The sequence below is a fragment of the Topomyia yanbarensis genome, chromosome 3, assembly GCF_030247195.1.
Source record: "Topomyia yanbarensis strain Yona2022 chromosome 3, ASM3024719v1, whole genome shotgun sequence".
Taxonomy (NCBI): domain Eukaryota; kingdom Metazoa; phylum Arthropoda; class Insecta; order Diptera; family Culicidae; genus Topomyia; species Topomyia yanbarensis.
In genome coordinates, this window is record NC_080672.1 from 407552222 (window position 1) to 407565380 (window position 13159).

The window sequence follows — 13159 nt, forward strand, 5'->3', positions numbered from 1 at the left end:
TCAGTGTTCGTATTTGAACAGTTTTTAAACAGAATAAATCAAAGTAACTTCCTGCCGTGGTCAGTTAAACAAGCTTTTCGCCATAGTGGACACGCAGCATGAACGGGGAACCAGAAATCGGAACTGTTCCGCTATTTAATTCCATTAACATTTCAGCTCAATCAAGTCTTGCTTGAACTACCGAGCTTCATTATCGCGGAGTGCAAACATCAATGGGCTGACCTTTGAAATAAAGGATACCAATACACAATTATAATATTTTATTGCGATTACCGCAAAACTGGTATGGTTTGCTTTTTTTGTACTTTTTCGCATTCCAATTGCCATTGGCTTTTTATTTCGGATCGAGAAGGTTTTGGAAAGGGGCATGAGGTCATTTACCGCCAGGTGTTCATCGGAACTGCGCTCACAGTGGTCACGGTTTCACGTTTTTTATGAAATTGTGTAAAATTATAGAAACATATTGACCATTTCACACCAAATTTTATTATCACAGAAGAGCATATTCATGTACAATCATCGGTGTGCTTTTGGTGCACTTGTTCCTTGGGTTAAAATAAATATGTGCACCAAACACTTTATAGGCATATTTGACATAAACGTGCACTTTTTATCGTACTTTTAAGGAGTGTGTACATATCTGTGATCGTCCAATTTGAAATGAAACACGCTATACACGTGTAACTACGTACTTATCGATGGCTTTCATCAATACAAAATCTGACTGAATATAGTCCACATCCCACAGTGCGTAGGGTAGATGATGATAGCAAACAGCCAATTTTGATGAATGTACAAATACACACATTGTTCCGCTATTTATTTTTGTGTATTTTCGGGGTGATGCAGTGATGCAATTCTGCGTCTGTTTCCTTTCATTTTCCGCACATTCCCACGTTCTACCAAATGATTGTGATATGTATGGCGGTGTACCAGCGTCCAGTGGTCAACGCTGCGGTTTGTGTATGTATGGATATGTTTTCCGCTGCGGTCGGGATACATGACAGACAAACAGGCAGACAGTCGTTTTATTTGGCCGGCAGGCTTCACGAATCTCCCGAAACCCGCCATCTGTTTGTGAACGAGGGGATTAACTTTGGGAGACGAAAATTTCTTTTCAGCACAATGAATGGGGGATTTATGTGTGGTAGATTGCAGCTCTGGTGACCTGATATGCGGGCAGCTTTGCTTTCGATCAAACTGACCTGCATCAAACTGTTGTCGGAAGAGTTAATTAAAGTTTTTAATTGAATTACGTTGTACTGCTGAAACACAGAATTGGCGACATTTCAAATGGTTTCAGATCTTTCTGACCAAGGTTACTAACAATATGTCATTTTTTCTCTCTCTCTTTCAGATGAATATGAAAGCAATACACTACTCCCTGGTGGCAGCACTAGCGCTCAAGCTGGCCAGCCTCTGCTATGGTTGTAAGATTTCAGAATATCCCTGCAAGGGTGGTGCGTTTTGTGTGCCCTTGGACAAATTCTGTGACGGACGGGATGATTGCGGTGATGGCAGTGACGAACCGAAAATGTGTACCGGTAGGTATTAATTGGAAGTGGAAGTTCCAGCACTTTGGAAGTGACATATGCTTTCCGTTTGAAAATTTTCCTATGACCTTTGATATTCCCAAATTTTGGCAAATTTACTCTTTTTGTGTTGTAACGACAATTAATTAGCAATAAACTGGAAGGTGTGAAATATTTTTCAATATTAAGAGCCATAGTACTCAAAGAAGAGCTAAAAGTTGAAGGAAGAAAGTTTATAAATGCGTGGAATAGGGTCATATGAGTAAACTTAGAGTTTTCCGCCGACTTAACCCTTTGTCTTCTACCGCAGGAGTCAGGATATTTTGGAACTTTTAAATGCGAATCACCTGAGTCTGCGGCATGTCCGAACAAGCGTAAAGTCACCGCCGCAGACTCAGCTCAGAGGCACCTTTCTCGGAACAAGATTTTTCGAATCTGCGGGCGATCTCGTTTATGAACTATTTAACCAATCAACTTCGGGTTTTGCCCGCCTAAAAGAAGACAACATTCTTAGGCGCTGTAACTTACAAAATCGCAATATGTTTGATCATTAAAGGTTTTTTTCAGCTAGTCAAAGTGGAAAAATCATGCAAAAAACAATACTTTATTTTAAGTGGCCGCCATTTTGTTTCTATATCGATTTTTTCATGTTTTTTAAGTTGGGGCGCCTTTACGTAATGTAATCTTCAAGATCGTTTTGGTTTGCTGCTTGTAGACGACGAATTGCGAACTGTATCGTGCCCGCAGATGAGGTCGGTTTTCAAAACACCTTTTGCTGGAGCCGCCATTTTGGACCCTATTTTTGACACATTACACTCGAAAATTTTTGATTTATAGATGATAGCTTAATAAACATTTTGCAGAATACCGCACATGTCAAGTTATTCAAAAAAGTTATCAAACATTAGGTACTTTTTGCACAATTATATAAGAGGGTCCCCTTAAATGTCGTTACAACATAAATAAGGAAAAATTGACTCACGCTTAGTCGGTAATAAAAAAGAAAAAAAATCAATTTTTTTCTTTAAAATCATTGGGTAATTAACTGCAATTAACACCGTACTTGTTTGATGTATGGATTAACTGAAGGAATCTACGAGATTTTCATTATTCATACAGAACTCTGCAGTTTTTTAGTAAAACTTATTCATGGTTGATTTTTTCTATCGAATTTCTATCAAGTAGCCTAATAATCACGCTCAAGATTGATTAACTTTTTACGGTGTTCCTTAACACTGATTATTAATCAATTATAGTTCCTTAAATTTTACTAGCACCTCAACGTCACTCTATTATTTACTTCTGAAACAATCGTTCGCCATTTTCAGGTTTGGGGTATGGTTTTTACTTAAAGAAAAACATGATTTTTTGCTATAATTTTCAATCTCAGGACAATGGCGTATCATGGTGATTTTGAAAGAGGGACAAACTATTCCCAAAAGATTTACTATACTTTTTATTGCCCTGTGGTGGGATGAAGGGTGTTCTAATGGTTAAGCGGAAAATAAATTCGAAAGTGAATGTTTTCGAACTTTTGAACGGTTCACGGTTTTAGACAGCAAGTTTAAAAGCTTCCCGCACGCAAAAAATGGTTATTGGTGCCGGTTTGTCGATGGTTTATCGAGTGAAACATCGATGAGCTCTCTAGAGTATACTTCCTAATAGTTCTAAATCTGAATACAACGAACGGCCTTGCAATAAAAGTATATCGAGATGTCATTGCTATTCAGACAATTGTCCGTGATATATCGCCAGGGAAGTACACAATTGACTTACCTTTTTCGATGTATTCTCAGGTATATTAATGTCACGTAAAAATAACGTTGTAGAGCAAGATAGAATCAAACGCAACTTGTTGAAGAAACTGGGATAAGTTGCTTACTGAATTTATTCAATAGGTTTGTTAAGCAGAACATTGTTCCTCATTACTGGAGATAAGGAGCAGCTGTCCAAAAACCGAAATACCAGTTTCCTACCACAATTTACGTAGGTCATTTGCATTACTTTCCTTTATCCGGAAATTGGTGGAGAAAATTATACCACTGCTAGTCATAAATTTGCTCTACGCTATGAAATGTCTAGTAACGGGAAAATGTACTTTTGCATATAAAATATTTAAAATAATCCATAAAGAATTGTAAAACGATCCATAAAAAAGTTGTCCATGTTCCATAAAACAAAACTGAAAATCCATAAAACAGTGTGAATGATCCTTAAAAAATGATGATTTGATCCATAAATAATGTAAAATTGAACCATAAAATGGTCGCAAAAGAGCACTAAAATAGTAATAAAAGAGCAATTAAAATCAACCAATGCCCCATATAAAATATTGGAAATGTTTCATAAAATGATACATTTTGCGCCATAAATTAACTGACATTGATCCATAGAATATTAACAATGTACATTAAAACACGTCGATATGTTCCATAATATCGACAAAAATGTTCCACGGTATTACAAAATGGAGCAATAAAATGTCAGAAAAAGTTCCATAAATTCGATGAAAATGTTTGCTAAATAATTTTTCTTGGTCCATAGAAGATGTACAAATGAACATTAGAAATGATTCATATGTCGAACGTCAAATTATGGTTCATGGATATTTACAAAACGATCCATAAGAAAAGAAAATGTAAAACGATCCATTAATATGTACTTATGAACTAAAAAAAAATAAATTTAACGAATTCATGCGAAATTTTATGGTAAACTGAAAAAATAAGTTGTGCTTAACAATTCTCATAACAGTGACAGTGTTTTTACAAGTGAGCTTATACTGGGAGCTAGTGTGATGCGGCTTGGCCGCATATCCGGGGCCAAGGATCCGAAGCGGCGCAAAGCCGCTGAGGATCCGTTGGACGAGGCATTGATTAACCCGTAGCTGGAATTGCAAGCAAACCTGTGGTCCTCTCGTTTGCCCGGTTTACTTAAACATAGGGGCTATAGCTAGTTAAAAGCCGACTGAGCGGCAGCGAAGTCGGACAGTGCACTAGAAAGCGATGTGGCGTAGCCACATTAGTCAGTGTTCGTGTATAAAGTGTCCGTTTTCGCTTCAGATAGTTATTCAGATAGTATTTGCGACTCATGCCAGCCTGTATCAGTGGTCTAATAACTCTCAGCGCTCTAATATCATAAATACCCTGACGTTTAAAGAGTTGCCATAATGATTTCAGGTTAGCTAAGGTCAGTTAGCTGACTAGTGGGATGCGGAAGCTGAAGTTTAACTATAATGTATGCATTGTTTGTTGTACTTTGACATTACAACCAAATGTAATAAACTTTATTATTAGTTCGAATAGCAACAATTTCGCATGAATTCATTAAATTTATTTTTTCTGATGAATAAGCACATATTAATGGATCGTTTTACATTTTCTTTTCCTATGAATCGTTTTGTAAATATCCATGAACCATAATTTAACGTTCGATATATGAATCATTTCTAATGTTCGTTTTTACATCTTCTATTGACCAAAAAAAATTAGTTAGCAAACATTTTTATCAAATTTATGGAACTTTTTCTGACATTTTATTGCTCCATTTTGTAATACCGTGGAACATTTTGGTCGATATTATGGAACATATCGACGTGTTTTAATGTACATTGTTAACATTCTATGGATCTATTACTATTTTAGTGCTCTTTTACGACCATTTTATGGTTCAATTGTACATAATCTATGAATCAAATCACCCCTTTTTATGGATCATTCACACTGTTTTATGGATTTTCAGTTTTGTTTTATGGAACATGGACAACTTTTTCATGGATCGTTTTTCAATTTTTTATGGATCATTTTTGTTGTTTTAGCGGCGCAAACTTAGGGCTGCCGTCTAGTAACTCTATGTTCGACACTCATCTTTTTAGTATGAGACTTACTGTAGGAAATCCTTGTGCTTGTCGTGAGGGTTACCAACATATCGAGCACGTTGTTTGGTCGTGTGTCAAATTTCTTAGTGCTAGGTTTTTTTTGATGATTCGATATGGAGCCCAGGTCGGTAGGCCAACGTACCTTTTCGTGGCATGTTGGCAAGTTGATCTCTGTGTTACACATGATTTATATTTTTTTTAAATTTTAAATATGCAAGTTTTAACCAATTTAGATGATTCCGAGATTCGAGAATCACATACTTCCGAGAGATTCGACACTCATTTTTTCGTTATGTCGCATATACCAGCTGGTTTTGTAAACTTTTTCACGAATAGGGTGCAGTAAAGGGTGTCCCACATTAAATTTCGTCTCTGAAAAAACGCTGTAGGAAAGAACTCATTGGATATTTTCTCTTGAAAATTTCAGTAGATGTAGTTTAGAGTTTGTTATGTACACTGTATTTTTATCGTAGTCAATTTTTCGAAAATTGTAAAAAATGGCGTCATCCGAAAAGGAACGTCGCGAATTGATTTTGCGCAAGCACCTGGAAAATTCTCAATTCTCTCATTGGGACATCGGGAAACAACTCGGAATTATGCAGTCAGTCATGCGATTTAACGTTACTACCAAACTCCAAGCATCGAATGGAAGGAGAAATGTGGTCAGAATGGTTGTTCTATTAGTGATCAGGTTCGCAAGCGTGTAGCGAAAGTGTTTAAGCGGAATACCAATGCTTCGGCCAGCAATGTAGCCAAAAATCTGAATCTGTCCAAGTCTTTCTTTCAGAGAGCCAAGGACCGGGCATACCGGCATAGGTACAAAGTGCAGAAGGCTCCCAATCATGCCAAACGGCGAGGAAGAAAGAAGTAAAGTCACGGCTTCCAATCATGCCGAACGGCGTGGAAGAAATAAGTAAATTCACGGGCCCGTAAACTGTACACCCAGATGCTGATAAACCTTATTGTCTCATCATGCATGATGAGACTTACGTTAAGAGTGGACTTCCCGCAGCTTCCGAAGCTACTGTTCTTCACTGCTCAGCTTAAGTTGAATGTTTCGGAGAAAGCAAGGAAGCAGAAGCCTTCAAAGTTTGCTAATAAATACATGATTTGGCAAGCGATCTGCTCATGTGGCAAACGTGATGCGGCACAGTAATCGGGGAGATCTACCTCAAGGAATGTCTTCAGAAGTTTCTGCTTCCTCTGTTGAAGCAACACGAAGGCCCCACGATCTTCTGGCCGGATCTAGCTTCGTGCCACTATTCAAACTTTGTCCTGGGGTGGTACGAAGCCAACGGGATCACTTTCGTACCCAAGAACAGAGGCCCCACCCGCAACGCACCGGAACTAAGGCCCATCGTAAATACTGGGAAGTTATAAAGCAGGCACTACGGAAGCTTCCCAATTAAGTCAAATTTGAAGAAGACATGATGAAAAAGTGGGTTTCCGTATGTTATACAGAACCCAATGGGTGGAGTTCAGCCTAAGATGCGAGCGTACGGTTGTGGTATTGAAGTTGAATGAAATAAATAAGCCAAAAGATTACTAATGGGTTATATTTTGTTGTCTGAAAGTTGGAAAAGGATCGGCCCACTTTGTAACCCTTTATTCGGTTTCTTTATGGACATTATACTGAACCTTATCAAATGAGTAACGAGGTTTCTAATAGTCATAACAGTATATCAACTGCTCGTGTTGGTCGTTTGCTGCTGGACACAAACTATGTTATATTTTATGAAACAAATCAAAGAATAAAATTAAATCATGAATTAAATTAAAGTTGAATGAAAGTGAAAATAATTGGGAATATCTTCTAAATTTGTTAACATATTCAAAACAAAGAAAGAGCTGGTTCACAAATCCATGAATAACAGTCTGGGTTTCGTGAAATTGTTCATGTAAAAATATCCAAATCAAGACAGTGAAAACGTATATTATGATTTTGGGTACTATTTCACGATTGCAAATCATGAACCAGTTCACGATGGACGAAAGAATCCATTCGTAACATTCCGAGTTACGTAAATACATCAAGACAGTGATTGTTTTGTGATCTAATTCAAAACTACGAAAATCGAATCATGATCAATATGTAACAAATCATGAATCAGTTCACGTCGTATTGTCCGACCGTAAACAATGTTTCTAGATTAATGGATAAAATTAAAAATCATCATTTGGCTTATGAGCAATGTTCATAAAGCTGTGAACTAGTTCACGGACAGAAAAACGATTTGGTAATGGCGTAGGGGAAACCGTAGAAGAAGTTCACAAAAAAACCAGCAATCTTCATAAATTAAATCGTAAATCCTGTTTTAGTTACGTAAAAATTAATCAGATTTCATGGCACTTTGTTCACGAATCTGGGAACAATTTTTTTCCGCGCTGTGTCTTCAACATGTATACAACAGAAGAAAGGCGAGCAATCGGAAACTGAGTGAACTGATATCAATGTTTTTTATCTTGTTTTGGTAAAAGCAAGCATAGTGAGAATTTTCGAGTTCGTGAATAATCGGCGCGGAAAAAAGTTTCGGCGGCGCGTTGCCGGGCTGTTGTTCGGCGTCGATGCACATAAAAATTAACCGGCGGCGGCTGCGTGGCGCGGTGAAGTACACGTCTATCATGAAGCAGTTTTTTCCAGGCAGAGTCGTTAAAAGAAAGCATCTAAGTGACTCAGTCAAATATAAGAGGTTTTAAACAGAGGTACTTCATGTGTGTTTGAATCATTCGTTGCTCGCGTGCCAAACAAGCAACATAATGACTATAACGTCCGGACGGTACAATAAGCGGTAGAAGCTATGGATTTTCGGCAGTGGCGGTATTAACAGGCCCACAGCTAAGCCGGGCACATTTTTTTTCGGGTTCCAGCCCAAGCTACAATTGAGGTTTTATAGCACGCTACAAGTGCAATCTAAGTTTTATAAAACTGTCATAAAAGCTCAATTGTTAGTAGGGAGTACACTTGCACACGTTCCCTCGCTGTATGCAAATTTTATCGTGCGCTTTTCTCTTTGCTGTTCGATTTCAAACTTTGCATACATGCACGAGTATAGAAATGCGATAGGGGAGAGTCGGGCATAGCGTAGTTGGTAAATCGATTGCCTTGTACGCGGCTCATCTGGTTTCAATTCCCAACCCCGTACAAATAGATAGAGATTTTTCTAACGAGATTTCCCTAACTCGAAAAAGAGGCGAATAACCCTAAGGTTAAAACCTCTATAATTGAAACAAAAAAATGCAATGGGTGCGAACCGTGTACACATGTTTAGCAATATAGGTTAGCAGGGTTTATTTGGATTAAGTTCAACACTGCAGGGTGATACGTGTGTGCACTACTTACGAGTTTGCGTTAGAACAAATTAGTTTAATTTTAGGTTTGTGTGTGCGTGTGTGTTTTGGGCGGTTCGTATAGTAATGAGCCTATTGACACAACATGCTTCTGTAGGTATTTCAAAAGTACGGGCGGACTCAACAGAGTTTGTGCCTACTGAAATGCGGGAGTTTGGGACTAGGTAAGCTGATCGAGTTATGATAGAGCAATGTCTATGGCTTTTCTGTCATCTATGGAAGCTGTCCTTCAATGTTTCTTTCTCCGAACAGTCTAGATAAGCTGTGTATTATCAGTAATGATTGTCGGTCTACCTGTTTTGGTAGTAAAAACCCACCAAACAGGGAACCCCAATTCCATAGCGTCACGCGACTCGTACTGGTGATTCGGTGAAGTTTTGCTGGATTTCGCTTATCAAAACTCGATGTGTACAGACGAACCTTCTCAGAGGCGGATATACGGCCAAGCGTTAAGCCACTGGATTCCTGCTCCCATGTCGTAGGAGGTGACTGAAAGTAGGAGTCCCTAAGCCAAAGTGTAGTTCCGTGCCGAGGACTTGATAGTTGAGGTTCTAAAATATGCCAGTCACGCACGAAGCATTTTGGGTTTTGCCGTTGCTTGTTGAACTTCCTGGGCATGCTATTTTTATGAGCGGCTAGCTAGGCCTGCGCCAACCTTGCAGTAACGCTGAAGGATCACAGTAGTTTGGGCTAAGCGCTTATTTAAAGGCGGCGCTGGCTCGCCTTGTCAGGTCTGCTTTACGGCATGTGGTATTTAGGCATAGAACATGTAGGGCCCACTACCTCGTCCTACCACACCCGCCGTCAGCCCTCGTTACTGGTTCGGGTCGCGAATCACAACTAGTTGCTATCGCGACTAAGCATTATCCACCACATATGACCCGCTCGGACCTGCAACAGGCATTAAGGGCTGTCCAACATGTTAAATTATCAGTGAACCCAAAGAAACTTTCAATGGTTCTCTTTACGAAGAAGCGAATAACAATCGGGGTTAGTCCCTTGCAGTTCTTTGATTCTGAGCTGCTGTGTACAGATCAAGTCAAATGCGTTGGAGTTATATTAGATTTCAAACTGAACCGGTCTGACAAATAGTTTTTTTTCTTTTTTTGGAGTTACCATCAATCCACCGCTAGCTTAGTCCTGTCACTAAGTTAGTGTTGAATTCTGATGGGACGAACTCGAAACGCAAATTCCATAACTAATTTATGATTGATTTAATTGATTTGATAATTACGCAGGACACTTTTCTGCATGCTGACTCAGTCGTCGTCATCTTGAAAATAGAAAGCTCTTGTCAAAACAATGTTTACGATTATCGTTGAACATGTATTGATTAAAAGCGACAATTTTAGCAGTAGTTTAGCTAAGCAACAACCCTACAATTTTCAGATTTCGGTGCGAACGGCCTCAAAGAGCAAAAATCGGATATAAAGTTCAAGCGCAAAATCGGACCGGGGCTTTTTGATGAAAGAATCGGTTGAATAAACTTTCAGTTTAAAATAGGAGAAAATACAAACTGTTCTTAAAAATAGTGGCTATACGGATACGAATTACTTTTTTGTAGCCGGGTTTTAGACTGAAGGCTTATCCTCATTGACTTGTTCTGGGGGAAATTTTTTTTAAGCTTATGCTCAAGGACCTAAGTTCGATTTTTACGTTTGGAGTTGCTGTTGTCGCATGTGAATAGCTAGAAAAAAAAATCCATAGTGATTCTTCAATGTGACGTGTGACATGTTGCCTCGTGTATGGATAGCATTAATATGCGCGAAAAATCAGTAAAAACTGAACCATTCTACTTCGTTCCGAAGTAATACAAACTTTTAATCCGTTCAAGTTCTCATATAATTCTCAAAACGATGACTTTTGCAATGATACTACCGAAAAGCTGCCATAAACTCAATCTCCGCTAAAAGCCTCGGATGCCGGAAAAAAATAATTAAACGTTCCAATTAAAAAAGACTTAGACGATTTCGTACTATAACTCCTTCTTCTGAATGATAACGCACAAATCCTTCCCCCTAGTCCCCGCGAATCGAATAACTGTAGCGATCTTAGCTCCCCATGATACATAAGGATTATTAAAAGATCCTAATGTTAAACAACATCGTCTGATGAAATTAGCTTTGAAAATGGCGGCAGGCCTACCTACTGCGCCCCCCCCCCCTTCGGTGATGATCGCGGTAGGTTGGGTGTATAATTAAAAATGTCTGTCAGCTCATCAGCCGGCATTAAACGGATTTTCCAACCCCCGTGACGAAGATGTATCGAGCACCGACCGACCGGGTTCTAAGTAGGTATGTACATACCTACACAAATTTAGAGCTGGGGTACTTTTGCGCGATGATAGTAACCCCCCTCTCCCCATTCCACCGCCTACTCACAGGGTTATAGACTACTTTAAGAGATGTGGCGGATATTATTTTTCTCAATTTTGGCCCCTAACGTACTCAGTGTACCGTACCCGGGCTTTCGAGATGGAGTGAAAACAGTATTTTTCGGTTCATTGCTGCGAGTGGCACAAGTCAAAAAGGTTACTCACATTAACCGTGTCGAGTTTTTTCGGCTTGACGGCTGCTGATGAGGGACCAAAGTATTATGCAGTGTCAAAAAATTAATTAAATTGTAAATGAGGGGTGAAGAGTGCGCTGGGACTTTTCGGTTTTCAAGGAGATAAGCCAAGTGCGTGCGAGGCGAGGAGTTTGACTGGTAATTTGCTACTCATTTAATCGTGGTGGTTTAAACTGTGCCTGAGTTGGATTGAAAGGCAACCTCACGGGCAAGAATTTCTTCCGCTGGTTATTGCTGAGATGCTGTTATTAAAAAATGATTCTACAAAACGCCGCTATAACAGAATGATAGAGGCAAAAATGTGCTTTCTATTTTTTCACTGCTATGCACTCTTGAAAATGAGTTTAATATGATATGGGATAATTTTAACTTCATGATGCTCTCTTAGGGATCTCAGAGCAGTTACTTTCATCTTACTTTATTCAATAACGTAACTTCGCCTCAGCTAACTGACTTTACAGAGCTCATACGAACAACAAGCCATGGTCCGCTCAACCGACATCAATGAAGAACCCTTTTTCCGGACTTGAGGCAAAATTGAGTTTTACGCTGTACACTTGTGCTTTTTTCGTTTCACATACACACACCCACGAGAAAACGAAAAAAAATGCGATTTCGCTTTTGACTCTGCTTGCTTGTACTGCTATTTCCAACTACTGACTTTGTTTTTTCCTTCTTTTTCTCTGACGTGATATATTTTGCAGTTTGCAACCGTACGTACTACGGGGACATTGGGCGAACGTATTCATTAACGGTGCCCCCGCCACAGTGGAATCGGCTACCGTTCCTGTGCCATTTGACCTTCACCGCGTCCGGGAACGAGCAGGGCGACATCGTGCAGGTAAGTCAATTGAAGGGGCGAACTCGTAAATGGTCTGAGGTTGAAGGGAGGGTCAAATTCTGTTTATTTTTCAGGAAATCTTGCAGTTGTGTTGCACTGTACATTCAAACTATTGATGCTAAATAATAATATTTCTTGAAAATGTAGTAAAGAATCACAGGGGCTCAAATAATTACATCGAGTGTTTTACGCAATTAAGGTTCAAATAACTTTCGGTGAGTGTCTACGAGAATTGAACGCTTGATAGTATGTGTTGGAAAAATGTGTTCAGCTTTGCCACCGGATTATCCATACAAAACCTTTTCAAAACTCTAAAAGAAGAATATCAGTCGATTCATTAGATCATTACGAATCAATTCATGCAAAATACCTGCTGGAAAAACCATTGGCTTAGCTAAACGGTGCTTTTGAAAAAGTGGCTGTAGTTTTTTATTGCGCAGTTGTGTTGCTTACCCCAGCACGGTGTGGTAGTGTGACAAAAAACGGTAACTTGAGCCTTAACGAAAGTTTTTCACAATGTGCTCAATTTTTGAGCACAATTTTGATCAATAGAACATGGCTATTTTGGCAAAACACTTAAATAATATCGGTACCGCATTTTTTGTATAATGGAAATAGACAATGGTGATCCGAAACCTAAACTTCAGTTCAGCAATTCTGGAGAAAATTTAGAATAAGACGTAAGTAAAATAGAGAGCCTCTCTTTGTTTACTTTCTCTTTCGATTATTATGGCGTCACTATAACACTTTGCACTAATTTCGCAGTACATATCGAAAGCCGATGGTTTTTACTAGAATATTATGCAAAGAGTTGATTGCTAAATGCTGTAACGACCGAGTAATTAACAGAAGTGAAAGACCCCAAAGAGAATCTCTCATTGTTACTTACGTTTTATTCTAAATTTTCTCTAGAATTGTTCCGCTTTATCAGCGATGCCAGATGTGAACACATGTCTTCATTTTGAAGACATTTGAAAGGCTGTGAAAACATTT

The 13159-nt window shown here is 38.9% G+C and overlaps 1 protein-coding gene across 2 annotated transcripts in view; it reads left to right on the forward strand.

The window, feature by feature from the left end:
* Positions 1 to 13159, forward strand: part of LOC131691912 (uncharacterized) — a 460379-nt gene that overhangs the window by 171002 nt on the left and 276218 nt on the right. For both annotated transcript variants that reach the window (XM_058978657.1, XM_058978658.1), the window contains exons 3-4: positions 1358 to 1544; positions 12030 to 12166. In XM_058978657.1, the coding sequence (XP_058834640.1) occupies positions 1358 to 1544; positions 12030 to 12166 (324 nt within the window). The remainder of the gene's footprint in view (positions 1 to 1357; positions 1545 to 12029; positions 12167 to 13159) is intronic.